Below are 26129 nucleotides of genomic sequence, written 5' to 3'. Positions count from 1 at the left end.
TGACCAGGTTGATTAGACACAGAAAATAGTGCAATTGCACATAGTTCGAAGAGTTTATGACACGTTTAAATGACAGCACTGTGTATTAATTAGTACAATAACCTGATCAAGGCCTATGGCTACAGGTCAGAAAAGGGAAGGAGAATGACCAGTTTATTGTCAGACTACTCCTTTTTGCCTCTTGACGCCACAACCCACAAACATGAACACTCAACACTGTTGGATAAGTGGTGCACAAAGTATATGACCTGGTTGCTAAGAAACTTCCTTGGTAATAGGGGCTGGTCAAATGGCCAACGCTTCTTTCTTTGTAGGGGGGGACAAAGGAATTCTCTTGATGCAGGTGTCTTGTATCTTCACCTAGCTAGTAAAGTAAAAGGGGCCCAAAGTAACCTTTGGGTGAAGACATCCAAACAGTGCAATTGTGATCGTAAGTGTCTCTTTATAGAGCTTTGAGGATAAGGGCAAAGTAAAGGTGGCTGCATGCAGTGTCTTTGGGTGTAAAGAGGATGGGCTTCCGCCTGCTCACCAATTTGGGCGATACTAGGCTTCAAGAAATAGATGTGCAGACCCATCAGCAGGCTCCTGCAGATACTGTGCTCAAGGAATGGTGCTAGGCTCCTCACTCCTGGGTGCCGCAGCCCAGCTGGATCTTTGATGAGAGTGATCTCCTGATTGTCACCAGACTGACCGGACACTGCCAATTACGGATGAGTCCACACACATCTACTGAAGGCTCTCTCTCTTACTGCCTAGGCTGCAGCACTGGCTTGCTGTTCCCAACCATCTGGGTCGCTGCTTCCAGATGAAGGCCGTGGTCCCAAGAGACCGACATACATATACACAAACGTTTTTCCTTGTAGTTTTATTTTAAACCGAATGGGTTGTTTTACAAGGTGAGGATTAACCGGTTGCCGACCGCCGCTCGACTATTTTTGTTGCGGCGGTCAGCCCTGGCCAGGCAAAGTGACGTATATATACGTCACTAGCCTGGGAGCCAATAGCGGGCGACACACAGACACATCCCTGCACAGTAAGAAGCACGCCCCTAGGGACACACATAGTCACTGCATCTCTAATAAAGTTAACCCCTTCCCGGCCAGTGTCATTTTTACAGTACCAGTGCATATGTATAGCACTGATTACTGTAGTAATGTCACTGGTACCCCCAAAAGTGTCAAAAATGTCAGTCAAGGGTCCGATCTGTCCGCCGCAATGTCGCAAGTACCGCAAAAATAATCGCAGATCGCCGCCATTACTCGTTAAAAAAAACAACAAAAATGACAAAAAACTTTCCCTTAGTTAGTAATCGCAATAACTTTTGCACAAACCAATCAATATACGCTTATTGTGATTTTTTTTACCAAACATAGGTAGCAGAAAACAAATTGGCCAAAATGTTTTAAAAATTTTACATTTTTACTTTTTTTTGGGGGGAATTTCATATAAAAAAAATGTGAAAAATATTGTTATTTTTGCTAAATTGACGCTCTTTTTTGATTATAGCGCATGATCAAAAAATCGCACAGGTGATCAAATACCACCAAAAGAAAGCTCTATTTGTGGGGAAAAAGGACGTCAAATTTGTTTAGGTACAGCGTCGCACGACCGCGCAATTGTCCGTTAAAGTCACGCAGTGCCAAATCGCAAAATACCCCCTGGTCAGGAAGGGGGTAAAATCTTCCGGGGCTTAAGTGGTTAACAGCTAATGTATCTATCTGTAGGCCTCGTATTGGGAAAATAACTACAAAGATCACGGATTTGTAGCAGTGTAATTTATTTGCCAGCTTTCCGGAACTTGTAAGGACAGAGAGTTAAGGAACACGATGGCACTACTCAGCAGAGGTGGGTGTATAAAACCCTGGTATTTCAGTCTGATTAGACAGCACATTGTGCAGCAGGCTAAGGTAGTTAGAGGTGACAAATAATTCTCACATTTACCAACACACCACTTATATACTTTACCTTTCACCTTTCTAAGTGATTTTCTTTTTTTTACAGTACAACCTTTTCTATACAAGTTTTAAAATGAAATGTGTACAATTGCTCAAAAGCTTTAAAAAATGTAAAACATCCAAGTTATCACTTTATTCCCAGTTATGTATCGGGAAGATGTCTGCTACTATGAAGTCCACATCACAGAATTTATGTTTATATATTTCATGAAACAAGTAAAAGTGAGAACAACCAATCTGTTAAACTATGACATCGCTCTGGCAGTCAAATAAAAAGTATGGAAATGAGCAATGCTGAAAAGCTCATTTTATTAATTTGCAGTATCAAAAGAGCTTTAGTAATGAAAAAGAATAAGCGATTTGCTAAATGCTAAATGCCAGTAGGAATTTATTTTTCTTCTAATTTATCTTATTTTTATAGAGAGGAGACAGGAATGTTACAGGGAATAGAATCCCAGAGGCAAGACGAGGGCTGCTCCCATTCTTCTCCCATGATCCATTTCAGTTTGAATGCTTTGAAATATTCCAGACGATGACTGCAAATATAAACAAATATCATTAAAGTGAAAAAAGATGAAAGCCTCACAGCTCTCTCTGTATTTGGACTTGATAGGCTCGCATTGGATCTTAAGTGCTTTTTGTCTTTTTCTCTACCGCTATTAAGATGCCTAAAGACGCAGCTACTTGATGCAACCGTTGGGTAGCCAGATCTTCAACAGATTTCTACAAACTCATTACCGTCTCTGAAGTGCTGGCTATTTGCCACTTGATCCAGATATCCATTTTTTACACATCCTCACATAATAATGAAAGATGAGGTGGGGGAGAGGTGCTGGATATGAATCCTCTACCAGTAAAAATGAAGTCCTTCGTGGAGCCACTAGACTTGGGTTAGGTGGCCCTCCACAAAGTGCCACTGATCTACTGATCCTGGTCATATATGATTCTCAAACAGTAAAATAATTAAAAACCTGTTGACTGTGACACTTTTAAATCGTTAGACCTTTGTATTAGACCCAACGTGATTGTAAAGGCTCAGTTTTTTTTTTTTTTTCAATTAAAAAAGCAAACATGGTATACTTATCTTCTCTGTGCAATGGTTTTGCACAGAGTGGCCTGAACCTCCTCTTCTGGGATCTCCAGCCAGGGGGCTTGGTTCCTCCCCTGGCTCAATCCTTCAGACCACTCCTTGCTCTCTCCTCACAGGTTTGATTGACAGCAGCAGGACGAGTAAGCGACACATCTAGTCGTGAAACGCGTCTACCGTTTTGTCCAGCACTCACAGTGTGTATGTATTATATTTTGCCATTCGTTTGATCTGGAATAAATACACTCTGTTTTTCAACTTTATCGGAAGTGCGGTCATTCCTTCTTGCTTCATGTGACAGCAGCAGGAGCCAATGATTCCTACTGCGGCCTTGGTGTCCTGTGAGGAGAGAAACAGAGCAGCACTGCTGCTCTCGGGCATAGGGCCGGATCAAGGTTAGACTCAGGTAAGTATTTGGGGAGTGTTGCAGCACTGCTTAAACAATACATATGGTAAAATGAATAAATAATCTACTTGCAACAATGTGCAAAAGTGCTGAATATACTGTGTAAATTACGCAAAATCATGTATAAATAATTCAAATTCAAACATCAAAATTCATATAAATTATAAAGTCCATTTAAAGTCCATTAGAGTGCAAAATAAGGTGCTCCTGTGCTTTCTCTGTGCGTGAAAGGGGATGACCCCCCTGTGGTTTTCTACTTACCACAATGCGCTTGGTAGGAAGCATGTAACAAATATAATCCTCATAATCTTAGGCTTAGAATCCGTGATATCGCTGGAAAAATCCTTGATGGTATAAGTATCCCAGACTTCCCTCATGGAGAAAAAGAACCATCCATAGTGAAGTACATTTTAACCAATTTTAGTAGAACAGTCAAGAAATATACTCACAAACATAATATAAATGTAGCGCGCAAATGCAAAAGAAATTACTACCAAATCTCAAGAGTCCATAAATAAAAATGGGGGTTTGGTCCCACCATATGGCCATATCGTGCTCAAGCCCACTACTGCGTCAAAGTACCCCATTATCAGTGGGTCCTACACTATCCATGAAAAAGAGATGAATCCAGCCCTTCTAACCCTTGGAGACAACACTCCTTGCTGGGAAAAATGTGCAAATGCACTACAGGGGACTCCTCCTATATTCATTTGATGGTGGACACTGATTGAGTACAGGTGTATGTGGGGGGCGGGGAGGGCTGCTCAACCTCGATAGTCTGGTCAGACTGAATAAATAATAAACAGGCAAAAAATTTGGGGGAGCATACCCATGTATTTCCAAAGCTGCTGCAGCTATGAACCAAAAGACATGTATATTAAAAAAGAATAGCGCGCAAATGGTTCATAGCTGCAGCAGCTTTGGAAATACATGGGTATGCTCCCCCAAATTTTTTGCCTGTTTATTATTTATTCAGTCTGACCAGACTATCGAGGTTGAGCAGCCCTCCCCGCCCCCCACATACACCTGTACTCAATCAGTGTCCACCATCAAATGAATATAGGAGGAGTCCCCTGTAGTGCATTTGCACATTTTTCCCAGCAAGGAGTGTTGTCTCCAAGGGTTAGAAGGGCTGGATTCATCTCTTTTTCATGGATAGTGTAGGACCCACTGATAATGGGGTACTTTGACGCAGTAGTGGGCTTGAGCACGATATGGCCATATGGTGGGACCAAACCCCCATTTTTATTTATGGACTCTTGAGATTTGGTAGTAATTTCTTTTGCATTTGCGCGCTATTCTTTTTTAATATACATGTCTTTTGGTTCATAGCTGCAGCAGCTTTGGAAATACATGGGTATGCTCCCCCAAATTTTTTGCCTGTTTATTATTTATTCAGTCTGACCAGACTATCGAGGTTGAGCAGCCCTCCCCGCCCCCCACATACACCTGTACTCAATCAGTGTCCACCATCAAATGAATATAGGAGGAGTCCCCTGTAGTGCATTTGCACATTTTTCCCAGCAAGGAGTGTTGTCTCCAAGGGTTAGAAGGGCTGGATTCATCTCTTTTTCATGGATAGTGTAGGACCCACTGATAATGGGGTACTTTGACGCAGTAGTGGGCTTGAGCACGATATGGCCATATGGTGGGACCAAACCCCCATTTTTATTTATGGACTCTTGAGATTTGGTAGTAATTTCTTTTGCATTTGCGCGCTATTCTTTTTTAATATACATGTCTTTTGGTTCATAGCTGCAGCAGCTTTGGAAATACATGGGTATGCTCCCCCAAATTTTTTGCCTGTTTATAATATAAATGTAGGCATGTAAGACACGGCACGGTGGTTCGCTGCTCCCGCAGCGTGCGCTCCACCGGCCGGATATGATGTGGCAGTCCGCTCAGCCAATTGCTAGACGCGTTTCGCTGTCAATCACAGCGTGTTCTGTAGCTCCAGATGACGCTGTGATTCACAGCGAAACGCGTCTAGCAATTGGCTGAGCGGACTGCCACATCATACTTGTAATTTGCACGGTATAAGATTATGAGGATTATATTTGTTACATGCTTCCTACCAAGCGCATTGTGGTAAGTAGAAAACCACAGGGGGGTCATCCCCTTTCACGCACAGAGAAAGCACAGGAGCACCTTATTTTGCACTTTAATGGACTTTAAATGGACTTTATAATTTATATGAATTTTGATGTTTGAATTTGAATTATTTATACATGATTTTGCGTAATTTGCACTGTATATTCAGCACTTTTGCACATTGTTGCAAGTAGATTATTTATTCATTTTACCATACGTATTGTTTAAGCAGCGCTGCAACACTGAGTTCACATTATCTAAAGAGCACTAGCACTTTATTTGCAGCAAGCAGCTTATGATTGCACAGACACTTTTTGAAATATATTTATTTATTGTTATACATTTGGGGAGGCTGAGGGAATGCTGACCGTGGACAATTTTTTACCTCATTGCAGAAAATGCATTAGGGTAACAAAAAAAAAAAACTTAAATCTTTATGACCACTTTAAGTCCCAAGGAAGGGGGAGATCTTTTGGCCCGTAAAAGGACTGGCTGCCCTTTGTTCATTTCATTGTCACTTATTTAACAAAGAAATCATCTTGGATTGTTGGCTTGGCACGCTTTATGGCGCAACAGTATGCAACTATTCAACTTTTTAAAATTGGTATTTCATCATTTATGTACTAGCAAAGAGACAGTTTCAGCAAAATGTGGCCTGTGCAGCTTTGGTACCATGTTGTGTAGTCAAATAGTACATGAAACTCAATGAACAATCACTGGTATGAGTAGAAGTGGCATAAGGGCTATTAGGTCTTTTTACCTAGCTCTGCTTTGACTGCACTGTTTTCTGTATTACTGATTCAACTATGTGCTAATTTTTTTACAAAAATGCCTGAAGAGCGGGTGTATTAAATGCCAATTTTAACCACTTGCCGACCGCCACACGACTATTTACTGCAGCAGTCTGGCTCTCCTGGGCAAACCGATGTAGGGCTACGTCGCTCGCCCAGGAGCCTCTAGGGGGCTAGCACGCACTGCCGGAGGCACGCTCCCACCCCCGCTCGTTCCCTGAAATCCCTGCGCGAGTGACCGGCGGCTCCGATGTCTGCCGGTCCCTCGCAATCTCCCGCTGGAGAGGGAGAAAGGCAGGCGGCTGATGTAAACAAAGCCGCCTGTCATTCTCCCTGATCTAACTGCAGAGACTACACAATCCTGCTATGTAAGATCGTATGTCTCTGTGGTTACATCACTAGCCACGCCCCCCCACAGTTAGAAACACGCCCCTAGGGATACATTTAACCCACTGATCACTGATAAAGTTAATCCCTTCCCTGCCAGTGTCATTTTTACAGTAACAGTGCATATGTATAGCACTGATTACTGTAGTAATGTCACTGGTACTCCCAAAAGTGTCAAAAATGTCAGCGAAGGGTCCGATCTGTCCGCCGCAATGTCGCAGTCCCGCAAAAAAAATCGCAGATCGCCGCCATTGCTATTTAAAAAAAAACAATGAAAAAATGACATAAATCTTTCCCATAGTTAGAAAACGCAATAACTTTTGCGCAAACCAATCAAAATACGCTTATTGCGATTTTTTTTACCAAAAATATGTAGCAGAAAACAAATTGGCCTAAAATGTTAAAAAATGTAGATTTTTACATTTTTGGGGGGGGGGGAATTTCATATAAAAATATGTGAAAAATATTGTTATTTTTTCAAAATTGTCGCTATTTTTTTGTTTATAGCGCAAAAAGTAAAAATCGCACAGGTGATAAAATACCACCAAAAGAAAGCCCTGTTTGTGGGGAAAAAAAGGACGTCAATTTCATTTGGGTACAGCCCCGCACGACCGCACAATTGTCCCTTAAAGTCACGCAGTGCCGAATCACAAAATAGGCCCTGGTCTTTGAGCAGCCAAATCCTCCAGGGCTTAAGTGGTTAAATGAAACAGTGGGCCAAATTAATTAGTAAATAACTTCAAAGAAATATTCCATCACTACCTGTCCTTAATCAGTTCTGGACCGGAAGGATTTGCCCCCTTAATGACCAGGCCATTTTTTTGTGATTCGGCACTGCGTTATTTTTTGTAAATTCGTTTACTGCGTTATTTTAACATGCAATTGCGCGGTCGTGCAAAATAAAATTGATGTCCATTTCTCCCACAAATAGAGCTTTCTTTTGGTGGTATTTGATCACCTCTGCAATTTTTATTTTTTGCGCTATAAACAAAAAAAGAGCCACAATTCTGAAAAAAAACAATATTTTTTACATTCTGCTATATAACATTCTCAAAAAAAATTAAAAATCAACATTTTTTAACATTTTAGGCCAATTTGTCTTCTGCTACATATTTTTGGTAAAAAAAAAAAAAATCGCAATAAGCGTATTTTGCTTGGTCTGCGCAAAAGTTATTGCGTCTACTAACTACGGGAAAGATTTATGTCATTTTTATTGTTTCTTTTTTTTTTTTACTAGTAATGGCGACGATCTGTGATTTTTAGCGGGACTGCGACATTGCGGCGGACAAATCGGACCCCTGACTGACATTTTTGACACTTTTGGGGGTACCAGTGACATTACTACAGTAATCAGTGCTAAAAATATGCACTATTACTGTAATAATGACGCTGGCAGGGAAGGGGTTAACAGTATAGGTGATCAAGGGGTTAAATGTGACCCTAGGGGAGGGATTTTAACTTGGGGGGGGCGTGGCTTCTGAGATGACCACATGTGATCCTATATAGAAGGATCACATGAGCTCTGTGATCATTTCAGGGAGAAGGACGGTCAGTTGTGTTTACAAGCAGCCGACCGTCCTTCTCTCTCTGGGGGGAACGATCGTGGGTGTCAGACGGCAATCAGAGCCACCTGACCCGTGCCTCAGCTTCCCCACTGACAATCGGGGGCGAGAGCGCGCCGGCGGCGGCGCACGCTCACCCCCTAGTTCCTCCCAGGCGAGCGACGTAGACCTACGTCGTTTTGCCTGTACGAGCCAGCCTGCCACAGTAAATATAACGTAAGCAGTCGGGAACTGGTTAATACAGAAATTACTCAGTGATAGCTGTACTCACAATATGTCCACATAAACAATAACCAAAACTATTCAAACGGAAAATGTTGCTCTATCCATAAAAAGTGCATAAATACATAACGGAACATCCAAACAAGTGAAAAATCAGTATACATAATCCATGTGTGCAAAATTAATCAATTAAATAAATTAGAGAAAGTTCATATAGAATCCAAAAATAGTCCATCAAAAACATAGTTCTCTTGTGCAGAAAAGTTCATTATTACACTTATGTGTTTAGCAAAATTCAATGTCCCAGCGTGAATGAAAAACCTCTTCACTCCCAGAAAGTGCACACCGTAGGCTCCATGTACACGGGACGTTGTAAATGGCCGTTTAGGAGCAGTTGGGCATTTTTTTCAGACGCTCCTGAACCCTCCTCTATGTTATCTTATCTGTCCATGTACACAGGGTCGTTTACAGTCATTTGCAGGCAGTTGAGTTCAGGGATGTTTTTTGGAACGCAATTATTTGCGTTCGAACGTGTGTTTTCCGGCGTTTCAAACGCAGAAACGCGGCCGAACGTGACCAAAAGTGACCAACGTGATGAACGTACGTTCAGCCACATTATAAGTTTTTTTATTCCATTCAAAATCAATGGTTCCCTATAGAACTCCCAATGGAAGTTGCACTGCAAGTCAGATCAGGATGATCCGACTTGCGGCACGACTTGCACTGTGAGAATATTGAGGGGGAAAAAAACTGTGTGGGGGAAGAAGAAGAAGAAGAATTTCCGATGAGCCCCCTGCCCGCAGACCCCCACAACCACCGGCCAGGGTTGTGGGGATGAGGCCCTTGTCCCCATCAACATGGGGGCAAGGTGCTTTGAGGTGGGGGGTGCAGAGCTCCCCCTGCCCCAAAGCACCAACACCCCCCCATGTTGAGGGCATGTGGCCCGAAGGGCCTGGTTTGGAACCTGGGGGGGACCCCCACGCAGTTTTTACCCATTTTGGCATGGAGTTCCCCCTCAAGATTCTCACAGTGCAAGTCGCGCCGCAAGTCGGATCCGACTTGCGGTGCGACTTCCATTCATTTAAATAGGCTCCCATAGGGAACCATTGATTTTGAATGGAGGCAGAAAAAACGCTGCTAAAAGCAACGTGGCAAAACGTGCAATAACGCAAATGGAAAAAGCTACTGAAAGCACGTTTAACAGCTGCTTTTTCGCGGCGTCAGAACTAGCTTTGCAGCACGTTTTTTCTAACGTCCCGTGTACATGGAGCCTTACTCACAAGCCGCTTACCAGCTAATTTGACTTCAGGATGGGAGTCAGGCTGCATCTTATGCCAATAACCTCATGGGATGGATGGATAACATGAGCCAGGATTCTAGGGTGGGTTGTCTCATACCAAGAAGGTCATCAGTGAGCTCAATCAGAGAGAAAGACAAGGAGGTACTCATGGTGTAGTAGGGTAATTCAGAGTTCAAAGTCCCATGCAGGCACCCAGATAGCTGGAGCATTGAATTCTGATAAACACATAAGTGTACTAAAAAACTTTTCTGCACAAGAGCACTTTATATCTTTGATGGACTTTTTTAGATTCTATATGAACTCCCCCTAATTTAAATAATTGATTCATTTTGCACATATGGATTACGTATACTGATTTTTCACTTGTTTGGATGTTCTTTTATGTATTTATGCACATACAGTGTATAATGCGGTCTGTCACTATGATTAACACAGCAGTCTTTGTTTTATACAAAAATCTGTGTCGCTAGACATAATTTTACACCCCAAGAATTAACGCTAGACACATTTTTACTTGCGTGTACACATACATGTAAATACACACCTATATTATACAGCCAATCCTCTCATTTTTATGTTGGAATTTCTGCAACCAATCTGATGTTCATACATCAGTATAATGTGCAAGTACCCAAATCCAATTGGGCTTGATTATTTTACGCTTATTCAATTAGATTTGTGTAACGTAATGTATTCACTTCATATGTGGGTAAATTTACATTAAAGCAGTAATAAACCCAAAAGCAAACATTTATTTTGTTGCAGATTACCAATTCTTAGATGTGATGGCTGCATCCGTTTTATTTTTTGGGCTTTTATTCTTCTATTTTCATCTGGTGATCCAGCCAGCAAGTCTGTTATTTTTCACAGCACCAACTCTCCAGCAGAATGTATCCATTTACATGATATATGGGTGAGAAAAAAAACACTTAACACTGGCAGGGGTGATTCAAATAACCAGCTTTTATGTATTCCTGCAGAACCTTTATCCCAAAAGGTAAAAAAAAAAAATTTGCTGTAACTGATAGCCCCCTTTCACACTGGGGCGACGCTACTTCGCACCGTGACCTCGGAGGTCGCGGTGTGAGCAGCGCGCCGCGACCTCGGAGCGGCCGACACGGACTTCATAACATTGAAGTCTATGGCGGTCGCCTCCTGGTCGCCCCAAAGAAGCTCCGGACCCTTTTTCTGAGTCGGAGCGACTTGTGTCGCTTCTATCAGAACGGGTCCGCAGCTTCCCTATGGAAGGCGACCTGCGGCGACCTGTGAGGCGACCAGGTCGCCTCACAGGTCGCCCCAGTGTGAACGGGGGCTTAAAGTGTGAACTGGAATTTGGCTTCAGTTTGTTAGTGGTTCTAAATCTTCTAATACATTTAATACTACTCTCCCCCCAGACTGACAATGCTGCAGTCTGCTGTGCCTTCAGTTCTAATTGCTCCAGAGTTGTGTCTGACTAATATAGAAGGTGTGTTGCTGGCCAGATCATCAGGTGAAAACAGAGGGAAGCAAAACAGAGAAAATAAAACTGATTAAGCCACCACATCACTAATGATTTGAAAGCTGCAATATAATATATTTTTGGTTTTGGGTTTAATACCTCTTTAACCACTTAAAGACCGCCCGCCCGCCACAGTTTTACTGCGGCAGGCAGCCCCTCCTGTGCGAATCGACGTAGGTATACGTTTCTTGCGCGCCACTCAGCAGCAGGGACTCCGATGCGCAGGGGCTGGCGGCTCTGATTGCCGCCAGCCATCCGCAATCGCTCCCCGCTGAGAGAGAAGGACGGGCAGCTGTTGTAAACACAGCTGACCGTTCCTCTCTCTGGAATGTTCACAGAGCGCCTGTGACCCTGCTATATAGGAACACAGGTCTCTGTGATCATTTCACATGCCCAACCCCCATACAGTTAGAAACACTCCCCTAGTCTTACATTTAACCCATCATCACCCACTGTGTTAACCCCTTCCCTGCCATTGTCATGATTACAATAACAGTGCATATTTATAGCACTGATTACTGTAGTGATGTCACTGGTCCCCCTAAAAGTGTCAAAAATGTCAGTTAGGGGTCCGATCTGTCCGCCGCAATGTTGCAGTCCCGCTAAAAATTGCAGATCGCCGCCATTACTAGTAAAAAAAAAAAAAAAAAGCAATAAAAACGACGTAAATCTTTCCTCTAGTTTGTAGACGTGATAAATTTTGTGCAAACCAATCAAAATACGCTTATTGCTATTTTTTTTACCAAAAATTTGTAGCAGAATACAAATTGGCCTAAAATGTTAAAAAATATTTATTTTTAAATTTTTTTTTGGGAGGGGGGGTATTATATAGCAGAATGTGAAAAATATAGTTTTTTTTTCAGAATTGTCGCTCTTTATTTGTTTATAGCGCAAAAAAATAAAAATCGCAGAGGTGATCAAATACCACCAAAAGAAAGCTCTATTTGTGGGGAAAAAAGGACATCAATTTAGGTACAGTGTCGCACGACCGCGCAATTGTCCGTTAAAGTAACGAAGTGCCGAATCGCAAAAAAATGGCCTGGTCATTAAGGGGGCAAATCCTTCCAGTCCAGAAGTGGTTAAAGTGGAACTTCATTCTCTCAATCAACAATGACTATTTTTAATAGAAATGTGCAATTTGTTTCGGTCCGAATGTGAATTCGGACAAATTTTTGGTTATTCGGAGATTCGAGCCTATCCAATCTCCAAATTAAATAGTAACAAATTTTGTGAGGATTCGTTTAATTTTGTTTCATATATTCGTTTTCTAACTAATTCCAAATTTTCAGAACAATTTGAATTTGGATCGATCGAAAAATGATCAACCAATTCAAATTCTTTGTGAAGAATAGCTGATTGTTAAGGAGTGGGACGAGAAGCCAGTCACCGGGCCCTTAACAACTGAGAGCTGAAAGGTAAACAAAAGAATGCCGGCAATTAAAATCTTCGAAAACAACAGTGTGGCCCCCCTCCCGCCAATCCATACCATACCCTTCGGGTCTTGAATAAATTTTAAGGGGAACCCCACGCCAAAATTAAAAAAAAAGAAGAAAGTGGCATCCCCCCCCCCCCCCCCAAAACTCATATCAGACCCTTATCCGAGCATGCAGCCCAACAGGCCAGAAATGGGTGGATGACCCCTTTCTGAACCATACCAGGTCACATGCCCTCAACAAGGGGGGAGGGGCAGAGCCCAAAGCATCATGTCCCCATGTTGATGGGAACACGGGCCTCTTCCCCACAACCCTGGGCGTGGTTGTGGGGGTCTGATTAACGGAATCTGGAAGCCCCCTTCAACAGGGGTGCCCCCAGATCCCAGCCACCCCCTCCCTGATGTGAATGTGCATGGGGTACATAGTTTTACTACTCATTCACCAAAAAAGTGTAAAAAGTGAGAAAAGACACAACACAAGTTTTTGACCTTGCCTGCCGGGCTTCATTCTTGGATAGGGGCATGGTATGAATTGGGGACATGTTTTTTTTTTTTAATTTTCATTGCTGGCATTCTTTTGTTTACATTTCAACTATCAGCTGAGAAGCCCGTTGACAGCTGGGGAGTCATTGGTTGTTAAGGACCCAGTTGCCAGCTTCCCATCCCTCTCTTTAACAACCAGCTATTATTCACAGAATTCTAATCGGTCGATTATTTTTCAACAATTTCGAAACGTTCTGAATTTGTTAGAAAATTAAGAAATTAAATTAAATTAAATGAACAAAATGAATTCCAAAACGAATTAACGGAACAAAATTAGTACCATAACGAATCTATCTGAAACAAAGAAAAATTTTTCTTTCTGCGTATGTCTTATTTTTAATCCTTATGCTGCTAGCATTAGTAAATAGATAGAAAAGTATGTCACATTTCTTGCACATTTCTTTAGTTTAATCCTGCTTTCCATGCCTAGACAAATTATGTCATACAACCCAGGACTCAGGAGTCTTCAGGAGGGGAGGAGGAGTTTTCTCAGCTAAGCACACCCTCCTGCATGCATGCCTGAGCTAAGGGCAGATGGATTCCAGGAAGTAAATGCTACATGAATTACTTTGCATACTTGCATTTACTTTCTCTGCAAAATCAAACATAGAGACATGGATGGATGGGTGAGATTACTTTGAATAATAAAAATAAATTAAATAGCATTTTTGGTTTGTGGCACTCAGATGTAGTGTAGTTCTGCTTTCAGTAATTTTCTATTACATGGTAGGATTTGGAGTGCTACATGATGTTTATTCATATCCTTTTATGTTTTATTTTAGTTTTGGATAAGGCCTGGATTTTACTGTAGTGAGCTGTTCTTTACAGTCAGGGCCAGTGCTATCAGTAAGGCGACCTAGGCAGCTGCCTAGGGCGCAACTTAGCAGGGGGCACCAGCCGAGCCTGACCCGAGGTAAGTGACTTACAGTAAGTCACTGAAGGGGTTTTAACCAGTGGCGGCTGGCCCGTCCGCCCCCATCCATGCGTCTAGCCCCCTAATCTACATGCAGGGCGCTAGATGCATGGATTCCAATGAGGGTTTTTTTTTTTTTGAAGCACATGATTAGAGCCAGAGGCTCTAATAGGCTTCAAAAAAGGGTGGGCTCGGGGCGTAGAGCACTGCGCCCTGAGCCCACCCGGTTGTGTAACAATAGCAAATGAATATTTCCAATTGTCACACTGATTCTCCTCCCAGCCGATCAGGAAGCGGGTCCTGAGACCTGTTTCCCAATTGGCCAAAGAAGAAGGCATCCTATTGGTGGAGGAGAAAGGAGGAGACCGCCGTCGAGAGGGAACATGGAGGAGACTGAGGGGAAATCCGTTGCCGTCCGGAGGACCAAGGTAAGAGAACTGCCGCCTGGGGGGGATATGGTGTGGACTGGACTCTGGAGTGAGGGGGGGCGGGTCCAATGCCAGGTCCGTCTGCCGCCCCCCCAACCGATGGAGCACCAGCCGCCACTGGTTTTAACCCCTTCAGCAACTTGGGATGGGGGGTGGGAGAGCATATGGGGGTGGCAATTTTTATTTTGCCTAGGGCGGCAAAAATTCTTGCACTGGTCCTGTATACAGTACGTATATTGGACTCAAGGGCTCTATTTGTCAATATTTGTACCCAAGATTCATACGCTTTCCATCCAAGACGTACACATTTTTCACATAAAATTCATTACAAAAATATGTGACTCTTGGGGGAAAGCTGTGTGAATCTTGGGTAAAAACATTGATAAATAGATCCTTTGATGGTAATGTTATGCTGTATATATTAATAAAGAAAAAATACAAATTTTGTTATTACGAACATGTGGTGCATTACTTTAAATTCTTTCTAAGCAAATCCTTGTTTATGTTACTTGCAGACACCTGCCAACCACCCAGTTTCGGTAGGACAGTATCAGTTCTATGACCTCAGGAGAGCTGAGCTTAGCGATAATAGGCCTAGTTAATTAATATCATAAGTACTGTAGAGCAGATTCAATTTTCCTAGTTTTTTTTCTAAATAATAAAGTATAATCATACTTACAAATTAGGCCCTTGTCCTTCACTTATTTCTTCTGGGGGGATTGGATATAAGGACTCATATACTCTACCAATCCCAGAGCCGTGGATAGCATAAGAATTCATCATGTCAACTCCAGGAGGAAAATAGGACCAGGGAATAAGGGCCATGCCGTGCCATTTTCCCCAGTCTGATGTGACATCTGATGAAAATTCCAGTGGCAGCTCTGTCTAAAATAAGACAATATAATATTTGGTCAATATAATATTATAGTAATAATAATCAATTTACACACACGGTTGTAACTAAAAAAGAGTTCATAAGCATATCTAGCATGGAGAAATGATCAGTCTACCGATATAATCTTAATTGCTTCTAAACTTTATGTAATTGAAATTTTAAAAATGTTTGTTTGTAGTGTAACACCTCTTTCACACTGATCCACTTTTGCTGCACTAAAACGCAGCTGTGAAGCACATCCTGTGGAACTCTTCACATTAGTGCACTGCGGGTGATGTGTGTTTTGAAAGGTCCTGCATGCCACATCAAACCCTGTTTCAAAAATGCATAAAAAAATGCATAACCCGTTGATTGTTTTCTATTGAAAATACACCAAAAATGCATACAAATTGCATGGAGATGGACACGGAGAAGTGGGGATGCTCACTGCCAGAGCTACGCTTACACCCAGAGATGTATAGTAACTAAGTAGAACTACTTCACTACTGTACTTAAGTACCGAAAGGCGGTATCTGTACTTTCCTAGAGTAGAATTTTTTTCTCCTACTTCCACTTTTACTTCACTACATTTTTTCAATGATTTCAATACTTCTACTCCGATATTTTTTTTTGTGCTGCATAGTTACTCGTTACAATTATAAAAATTGCCACTGCCAGAACAGTAGATGGCGGGTTTCATGAAGCTCAAAACATGTGTATTATCAGCGCATAGGAAAATAAAAGCTACTGTATGTATAAATAAAAGCTGCATTTGAAATAATAAAAAACAATATGATGTTCAAACTTTTGACTTCTTTCTTTAATAACTACATAACACAGTACTTGTACTTTTACTTTCAGTACTTGAGTAGCAATTTTTTTTTCAAAACTACTGGTACTTTTACTTTCAGTACTTAAGTAGCAAAATGTTTAAAAAAACAACTTGCAATACTTAAGTACAAAAAATGTTGAATACTTTAGTACTTCTACTCAAGTCACTTTTTGATCGAGCACTTCCACTTCTACTCAAGTCACTTTTTGATCGAGCACTTGTACTTTTACTCAAGTATGGGTTTCGAGTACTTTATACAACTCTGCTTACACCACTGCATTTACAGCTCATTCAGGGGATACCGACTGGTTTACAGCAACTCTGTTTAGGCTATATCAATGGTGGGCTTAATCCCAGCCCCAGAGAACCTCGATTGATTCCTTCTTTACTGAGCACCGGACAGCCTTTGCCTGCAGGGTAGAGAAAGCATTCAAACAAGATATTGAGCAGGTTAAATAAGATACAACACAACAGGGCAACATAATTGAAACTGTAAAACAGAAGTTTGAGAAAGCTATTCCCTCTGTCTCTTTACTGAAGAACAAATGTGTTTCCCAGGATCAGTGGATTGAATCCCTTCTGTGCCAGCTAGAAGATTCTGAGAACTGTAGCGGCAAGTCCAATATTCGCATCAGGGGACTCCCAGAGGTAAAAGCACCAAAGGCCATTATTCCCACACTCCAGGAAATATTTTAAGAAATCCTTGGCCTGTCATCATCTGACACCATTATAATCGACAGGGCTCACTGGGCACCCTATCCCCTGTACAGGACCCTGAGAGTCTGATGGACACAGTTGTGTAAAGTACTGGAAACCCATACTTGAGTAAAAGTACAAGTGCTCAATTAAAAAGTGACTTGAGTAGAAGTGGAAGTGCTCGATCAAAAAGTGACTTGAGTAGAAGTACTAAAGTATTCAACATTTTTTGTACTTAAGTATTGCAAGTAGTTTTTTTAAAAATTTTGCTACTCAAGTACTGAAAGTAAAAGTACCAGTAGTTTTGAAAAAAAAATTGCTACTCAAGTACTGAAAGTAAAAGTACAAGTACTGTGTTATGTAGTTATTAAAGTTTGAACATCATATTGTTTTTTATTATTTCAAATGCAGCTTTTATTTATACATACAGTAGCTTTTATTTTCGTATGCACTGATAATACACATGTTTTGAGCTTCATGAAACCTGCCATCTACTGTTCTGGCAGTGGTAATTTTTATAATAGTAACGAGTAACTATGCAGCACAAAAAAAAAATATCGGAGTAGAAGTATTGAAATCATTGAAAAAATGTAGTGAAGTAAAAGTGGGAGTAGGAGAAAAAAATTTTACTCTAGGAAAGTACAGATCCCGCCTTTCGGTACTTAAGTACAGTAGTGAAGTAGTTCTACTTAGTTACTATACATATCTGGATGGACATGATATGAAAGCTACACATATATATGGTCAAAGAGCATATGGGCAACATATGCGCAACAAACCATACTTTGACAGAGCCCATCTCTCATTTTACCTAGATTTGTCCAGACGCACACTGATGCAACTGATATACCCCTTGCTGGAGTCTCTTCATGCTACCAGTGTGAGCTACGTATGGGGGTTTACATTTAGCCTTTAGCCTTGGATGCCTCATGAGGACGTCATTACGATGAAACATATGTCGGGGCATACAGGAAACAAGTTAATCTATCTGTGAGGTGACAGCTGGAAGCAGTGAGAGTACACATGGACCTCGCTCGTACTGTCACAGAGTGGTGCTGACCGGCAATAACATAATGTGTGTAGCCCAGGTGCAGGACAAATGCACAATGAAATGTAAGCACATTAACTAATGTTATATGCCACATATTGAAGCTAATAAAAGGTTGTACACTATTAGAGCTCTTTCTCCTCCAATTCTTTCGGAATAGTGAATATAGAGTGAAAGAGTAAAGCAGAAGTCCTGGATGTTTAACCCCTTGGGGAAAAGCCCATTGAGACCTAGCTCTTAAGTCTGGGTTCACACTGTGTGCAGAGAGGCTCACAGCAGAAGGTCCGGTGCCATTTCAGGTCCAAATTTGGTCCGAATTTTTGGCTGAATTCAGACCTGAAATGAACCAGAAGACGCACAGGACCCTTCTGCAAACTGCACCGAAGCCATCCTGGAGCTGTGTGAACCGACTCCATTGAGAACTGGAAACCCACATCCAATTGGCACCAGTGTGAACCCAGCCTAAATGAGATGTCATGGCCATTTGGTGAGTTCTCCAGAGTGGTGGTGTTTCACGGTGGTGGATTTGAAGCACTGAATGAACTTTATGCACATAGAGCACCGACCACTTTATACAGTGGAATTTTTATAAATGGACACTTTCAATAATTTTTATGTGGGCACATTTATTTCGACCTTTTTGATTTTTTTTTTTACAAGATTTGCTCATTTATGAATGCACTTTATTAATTGGAGATTGATATAATATATGCATTGTAGCACTTTATATGTAAAAAGAGAGTGATTTGTTTTGGTTGATATGTATACATTGTAACATATATACTGTATATATGCAAAGGGGAGGGATTTATACAACTTGTGAGCAACACAAACATGTAGCATCGATATTTGTAGTTGAACACAGCAGCACTGAATCACTAATTAAAGGGGAATGAGATATGTAGTGCTGTATACTAAGGTAAGATGATCTACCCTAGTTCCTCTAACAATTGCACCTGTAACCTGTAGATTTTCCAGACTGATACTACATCACAGACATCCCAGTCCCTGCTACACCTCATTCCTGGCCACCTTCCCACCCCAAAGGCTGCTCAGTCGACCTTTCTCTCCACAGGCACCTAATGGCCTGGACACCTGTACATCTCTGTATCTCTTCTTTAACAGCAGCTCTTACTCATCCTGAGTGCCCAATTTACATCTGCAACGTCCTACCACCCAGAAGATATAGTTTGAAGTTTGACTATTCAGGATGGTCCTGTGACCCATCACTCCCTATAATAGCTACTCCCCTACCACCAACATCCAATTCTGACTTTTACTGCCTGGATCCAAATTCTCCAGTGAGAATTGTTATGGACTATCAGCGCACTTTGGTGGTGCCAAGTTGGTACCTCTGTATTATTTTAATTCTAATATTTTTGTGGACAAAACCTGAGTCTCAACCCTGCACAGTCTCAACCCCACACTGTATGCCTACCCATATTACCCCCAAAGGCCGGCCTCCCATGGTAGCTTGTCCCCCTAGGGACGTAGGTCCCCAGCCTGCCAAGGTGGGATTGGACTCTGGGATTGGAACTAGCTAGCACTTGTGACTATGGTGCTTTTGTTCTATGCTGTTGGTTTCTGTTCTTTTTTTTTTAATTGTTTTTTGAGCTATTCCTTTCTTATGCATTTTAGAAGCAAGCCATTTTGTCACCACACAATGTACCTGCGGGTGATGTTAGTAATTTCTTGCTCCTTGCAACTGCCTTCTCATGGCTATGCCCAAGTTAGTTTTTTTTTACAATATTCTTGGTCTCTGTTCCCCTAATAATTGTAATAGGTTTTGGTTAGAATTAAAAAGGCTCAAAGCACAGGTAATCTTTCTGAAAGAGATGCACTTCACACACAAGTCCCAAAACTACCAACACATTTGTTTAAATTCTTTTTTTTTCAATTCTCCAGTGGCGAAATCTAGAGGCACCCTACAAGCAATCCATGAATCTTGCTTTTTTAAAATATTATGCAGACCCCAAAGGCAGATATGTCTTCCTTACAGCTCTAGAGCAGATCAGAAATACTTATGTGCCCCAAATGCCCACCAACTCACTTTTATAGATTTTGTTCCTGAGTGCCTGTCTGACTTCCGAGACGATAGATTGATTCTCAGAGGTGACTTCAACTTTAGCCCCCGATCCCCTCCTTGACACTTACCAGAAACACTCTAAAGCATTGCATTCTAATGTCTTCCTTCAACATGTCCATAAAGCCTTATGTCGCTTAGCTGGAGGGTGCTCTATGCCTCGGAAAGGGAGTATAGCTACATGCACATTATAGACCATCACACATTGGACTTGCTTTCTGACTCCACCACTGAATAAATCACCATCTCTGACTATGCTCCGATCACTGCTACTCTCCATCTACCACATTTGGTGGCCAAAACATTATGGAGCTAAATGAAAACCTCCTAGATAATATCTGTGGGGAAGGTTACTGAACCCATCACTCATTACTTTTTGAGAACATCACAGAGGAGGTTTGTGATGGTGTGATCTGAGAGGATCACAAAGCAGTGGTGCGAGGGGATCCCAACTTAAAAAAGAGAGACAGGTGGATTTTCAACGTGTATTATCTGCACTCCAAACTGCTGAACTTTACCATAAACGTCAGGGTTGCCCAGAAGCCATTGAATGACTCACAAAGCTCAGAGAAACTCTCTCTTGTTTGCTTGATCGCCGCATTCATCGACAGTTGTGATTTGTGTCGCACAGATATTAAGAATATAATAACAAATGCAGCAGGATGCTGGTGAGAGCACTCAGAAAACATAGAGCCTCTGGATACATTCATGAACTTCAGACCTAAACGGAGGATGCAGTCTTGCACACTTTCAAGATGGCTTTGCTTTTATGTAATTACTATGCAGAACTACAGTATATGATTTAGATTCAGGAGACACTTCCAGCAAGAGGGCTCAGGGTTTCGATTCCATCACCAAGAGTAGCCAAACCCCTGCAGAAGCCCTATGAGCACACATCATAGTGCTTCTGAAAGAGGGCAAAGACCACATATTACCTCAAAATTTTCGCTCTATTTCCTTACTGAATTTAGATATAAAAATCCTCTCAAAAATCTTGACAAATCGATTAAAGCATCTCCTTCAGGCTGTGATTCATCCTCATTAGACCAGATTCATAGCCAGCTGTGGAGCTAGGGACGTTTCCATCAGGGCAGTTTGGCTCATACAGTGACGGACGGACCCACTGAGCAAGCAGAGTCCATCCAAACGGATCCACCCCATGTGAAAGGGGCCTTAAGAGTTTGTTTACTAAATTAATTTGTAATTATCAAACACCAGAAATAGCTATGACCATATTTAGGCGAGTAAAAATATCCAGGGGTCTAGTTGTACCCAATATTTAGCAATACTAAAAAGGTATTGCAATTCAGAGAATCTCGAATTGGCACTTCTATGTCTTATCCAAAATCTGGGTCCCCATGTAAAAGTTTATGGTCACCTGGAATTCATCGCATGCTCCCTGGCTTCTCCACTCACTGAGAGGCCTAACCACTTGGAGTTCTCCCTTAACAACCCATGCTCTGTCTCAATCTTTGGAAAATAATTAAGCGTTCAGGTTCACTTCACACAACCCCCCACCCCCATGTTTCTTTGCAGGCAGTTGGAGGCTTTCCTTGGTTTCCTCCAGGAGAACACCCAGCCTTCTTTGGTACTCAAGTTAAAGACGGAGATGCGAGCTGCAGTAAATTCCTTGCTGCTGGCAAGCTGCTCTTGCTTACTACCATGAGAGACAAATTTGGGGAATATGCCATTGATACCTGATGGTATAAACAACTTGAGCACTTTTTCTCTACTCAAGCACACACTATTCGTGCCATGTCTTCCCTCACACAGTTCGAATGACTTTGATAACGCATGATTTCAGTCCTGTACAAATTATTAAATGCCAATATCCATGGAGTAAAACTGGCCCATGTGAGAGCGTGACCTACAATGTGACCTCTCTGAAGTGCAATTGCAACGCCTCTATCAATTGTCACATTCTGGCTCCATTGAATCTAAGACACAAGATATCAATTACAAATTGGTAATTCTATGGTATTGGGGGCCCATAGCTTCAGCCTACATGTATCCCTCCACCTATTTTGGAGGGACTGTGGTCATCATGGAATTTTCTGTACCTTCTGGGCAGATATAAAGAAAAAATTGCAAAGATTTTGGACATTGATTTCCATTCACACCATTGCATTGCTTACTCCATGTTCCTACCATTCTCATCAGACATTATACTCATTGTGTCCTATCACATCTACCTAACGCAGTACAAGGCTTTGTCACTGTGAGAATATAGGAAAATGTGACACAGGATTCGCATTTAGGGTGAGTGCCTCAGACTAGTGTTTCTGGGCAGAGAAAGCTGTGCATTTGGCTTTCACTGGATTCTGCTGTTCTGGATCGGAACACTCAATTCTGTGTCTGTGTTTTGTTAGACACCTGCAACCTGGCTAAGTATACAAGTGTGCAGGGTCATGATATAGTCAAGTCTGACGATAGCCCAGGGCTCCCAGTTTGAAGACTGCCCAGTGGGGGAGAAGGAAGGTCTCCTGAGGAGTCAGAGTGCCCAGACAGTAGCCAAGAGACAGAGGGTCTCACTTCCAGGAAATAGGTCAACCCTTTTTTGGGGTGTCAGGAGAAATGTAATCCATAGGTCAGAGTAGGGCTCAGTGACTAAAGGCTAGAGAGCCAAGTACAGACAAAAATGGAACAAGTGGCGCAAGCTGTTAGCACTACATAAAAACGATAGTCCATATAGTAGCACATCAAGGCTATGATAAAGTCTTAAGGTGAGATGAGGAAATAGTCTGGATGCTCAAGGCCAGCCTGTTGGGGAGCAGAAGCGATCTCCAAACATGCAACAAACAAAAGAGAAAACAGGCACCTCTGAGTTAAGACTGCGATTTAATATGGCAAACAAGTAATAAAAACTTACATCAAGGTAAGTATAAGCAGACAAGATGGGTCCTTCCGGTGTCCATGTGGAGGCTGGGGCTTGGAGTCATCACTGTGGGTCTGTAATCCTCTCCTCTCTTCCTCTTCCTGTCCAGCAGGAAGTGGAGGGTGTCACAGCAGTGAGATGGAGGCTTGGACAGCAGGGTGAAACCGCAGTGAGATGGAGGCTTGGGCCGCACGGTGGCCGTGATGCTTGTCCACAGGATCTTCCGGCGTAATGACTGACGCGTTTCCGAGCATGCGCACTGTGGGGGAAAAAACAGCGCGCGGTCCTTTTTCAAAGTCGGATGTAAAAGGGAAAGAGAAGGACCAATTTATGTGTTCCGGGACAATGCCCTCTGGTGGTAAAGTTATAAAATTACTATCAAAGTAAACATGACTCTACGTTATAGCTGTATGAGGAACAATGCCCTCTGGTGGTGAAGTCATTAAATTACTATCAAAGTAAACATGACTCAACGTTATGGCTGTATGAGGAACAAGGGTCCCTCTAAAGGTCAAACCAGTAAGAAATAAAAATAAACAATAATATACATGTGATACGATGCATGAAGAGAATAATGCCATAGACAATGAGAGGAAAATTAGAGAAAAAAAAAAAAAAACATGGGATGAAATGAGAAAGAAATGATAAATGTGAAAATAAAATTAAATATGAATAAAAATAAAATATAAAAAGTAAATTAAAATAAAAATCAAAAATATGAAATACATACATGTATCAATATGTACCATAAGAATTTTACATTATCACATACAAATATATATATATTTTTTTTTTTTTATTGTATATTTAGTCTCAGTTAATGATATGCATACATCATATACAATTCTTTATTTCGTTTACATTTATTTTTATTTTTAATTTTCAATTTCCTATTTTTGATTTTTATTTTTATTTTAATTTACTTTTTATATTTTATTTTTATTCATATTTAATTTTATTTTCACATTTATCATTTCTTTCTCATTTCATCCCATGGTTTTTTTTTTTTTCTCTAATTTTCCTCTCATTGTCTATGGCATTATTCTCTTCATGCATTGTATCACATGTATATTATTGTTTATTTTTATTTCTTACTGGTTTGACCTTTAGAGGGACCCTTGTTCCTCATACAGCCATAACGTTGAGTCATGTTTACTTTGATAGTAATTTAATAACTTCACCACCAGAGGGCATTGTTCCTCATACAGCTATAACGTAGAGTCATGTTTACTTTGATAGTAATTTTATAACTTTACCACCAGAGGGCATTGTCCCGGAAGACATAAATTGGTCCTTCTCTTTTCCTTTTACATCCGACTTTGAAAAAGGACCGCGCGCTGTTTTTCCCCCCACAGTGCGCATGCTCGGAAACGCGTCAGTCAATACGCCGGAAGATCCTGTGGACAAGCATCACGGCCACCGTGCGGCCCAAGCCTCCATCTCACTGCGGTTTCACCCTGCTGTCCAAGCCTCCATCTCACTGCTGTGACACCCTCCACTTCCTGCTGGACAGGAAGAGGAAGAGAGGAGAGGATTACAGACCCACAGTGATGACTCCAAGCCCCAGCCTCCACATGGACACCGGAAGGACCCATCTTGTCTGCTTATACTTACCTTGATGTAAGTTTTTATTACTTGTTTGCCATATTAAATCGCAGTCTTAACTCAGTGGCGCCTGTTTTCTCTTTTGTTTGTAGAGAGCCAAGTATCCTAGAGAGTTGGACAACACAGTCTGAGAGACTGGTAAGAGGTATGGCATGGTACTGCAGTTGGAGCTGAGTAAGCTGATGAGCCAAGTAAAATCAAAGAACATTCCCAAATCAACATACCATTTACCAACTAAGCTCAACTGGCCATTTGTTTGTAATATTGAGCCAGATGGCTCAGCATTTTCCAGTGTTTGTATTCTGCTGAAGCTGAAAAAAAAAACCCTGCGTGGGAAGTCATTGGTTTGTGAACTTTTGCTTTCTTTTAAAAAAAAAAAAAAAAGTGGGTTACCAAGTCCCTAAAATAGTTCCTGTATGCTGTGGTCTCACTCTTTACGCATCTACCACGAGAGCTAACTACTCCATGTCACAGCAGCTAAACATATAATACCAATCTATTTTAAACTTACACAAGTCCTTAGCAGAAACAACTGGATTAAAAAAGTAGCAAGTATTATGGACGCAGAAGATTGGATAGCCACCTATAGAAATAAACATGAATGCTTTATCAAGATATAAGCTACCTGGGTGCACTACACCTCAGGGATGGACAATACACAATCCAGTAAAGTGATTCTCTTTACCCCTGGACAGTCATCCGGTAAAAGAGCTTGAGGCCCTCTCAATTCTAATTTTGAGCAAAACCAATTGTTTTCATTCAAATTATTCTGATTGGCAGGCATGTGCACTACCAAAAAGTTTGTTTCATTTTTTTTTTTCCATTTATCAGATCATTTATTATGATAAGCATTCATAACTTTGGATAATTCATAAATTCAGGTGCATTCGTATTCGTTCTGTTCTACTCATTTAGACACAGCATTCGTTACTTTGGGTAATTTGTAACCGGATGCATTTGTGTTTGTTCTGTTCCATTCGTTTAGATGTGGCATTCATTACTTCGGATAATTCTTAACTTCAAATGCATTCGTATTCATTACATTCCATTCGTTTAGATACAGCATTCGTTATTTCGGGTTAAGACCCTTCGTTCATTCAGATATTGATGGTTGTATTCGTAATCATTCGTTACCTTTCATTTTATACGTGTAAGCAGTGGCGGCCAGCCGATAGGGGGCGCAGGGGCGCCGCCCCCCCTACCCCCCAAAAAAAGAAGGAAAAAAAAAATTGTCAAATTTCTGCCCACTAGGGGCGCCGGACCTAGTGGTGGGTATGGGGTGGGGTTTGACCCCACCTGCAGCAAGCAGAGGCACCGATTGGCGGCCTTCTGGGGGTCATCGGGGCGCGGAGCAATGCGCCCTGACACCCCCCCCCACTTTGCTGATGTCCGGACTGTGATTGGTCCAGACTCCAGCCTGGACCAATCACAGGAGGACATGGACCTGGTGACGTGATGCGTGTGGGCGGTGCACCACCCCGGCGTCACGATCACCTTCCAT

The 26129-nt window shown here is 41.7% G+C and overlaps 1 protein-coding gene across 1 annotated transcript in view; it reads right to left on the bottom strand.

The window, feature by feature from the left end:
* Positions 1–2245: 2245 nt before the first annotated feature.
* LOC309565405 (UPF0462 protein C4orf33 homolog) overlaps positions 2246–26129 on the bottom strand; it is a 186097-nt gene continuing 162213 nt past the window's right edge. The window contains exons 6-7 of the mRNA XM_082270349.1: positions 15295–15500; positions 2246–2491 (exon numbers count right to left, since the gene is read on the bottom strand). Coding sequence (XP_082126475.1) covers positions 2371–2491; positions 15295–15500 — 327 coding nt within the window. The 3' untranslated portion in view covers positions 2246–2370. The remainder of the gene's footprint in view (positions 2492–15294; positions 15501–26129) is intronic.

Source organism: Pelophylax lessonae, assembly GCF_965119305.1.
Source record: "Pelophylax lessonae genome assembly, chromosome: 1".
Classification (NCBI taxonomy): Eukaryota; Metazoa; Chordata; class Amphibia; order Anura; family Ranidae; genus Pelophylax; species Pelophylax lessonae.
This window is presented reverse-complemented; position numbering and strand designations above follow the sequence as displayed.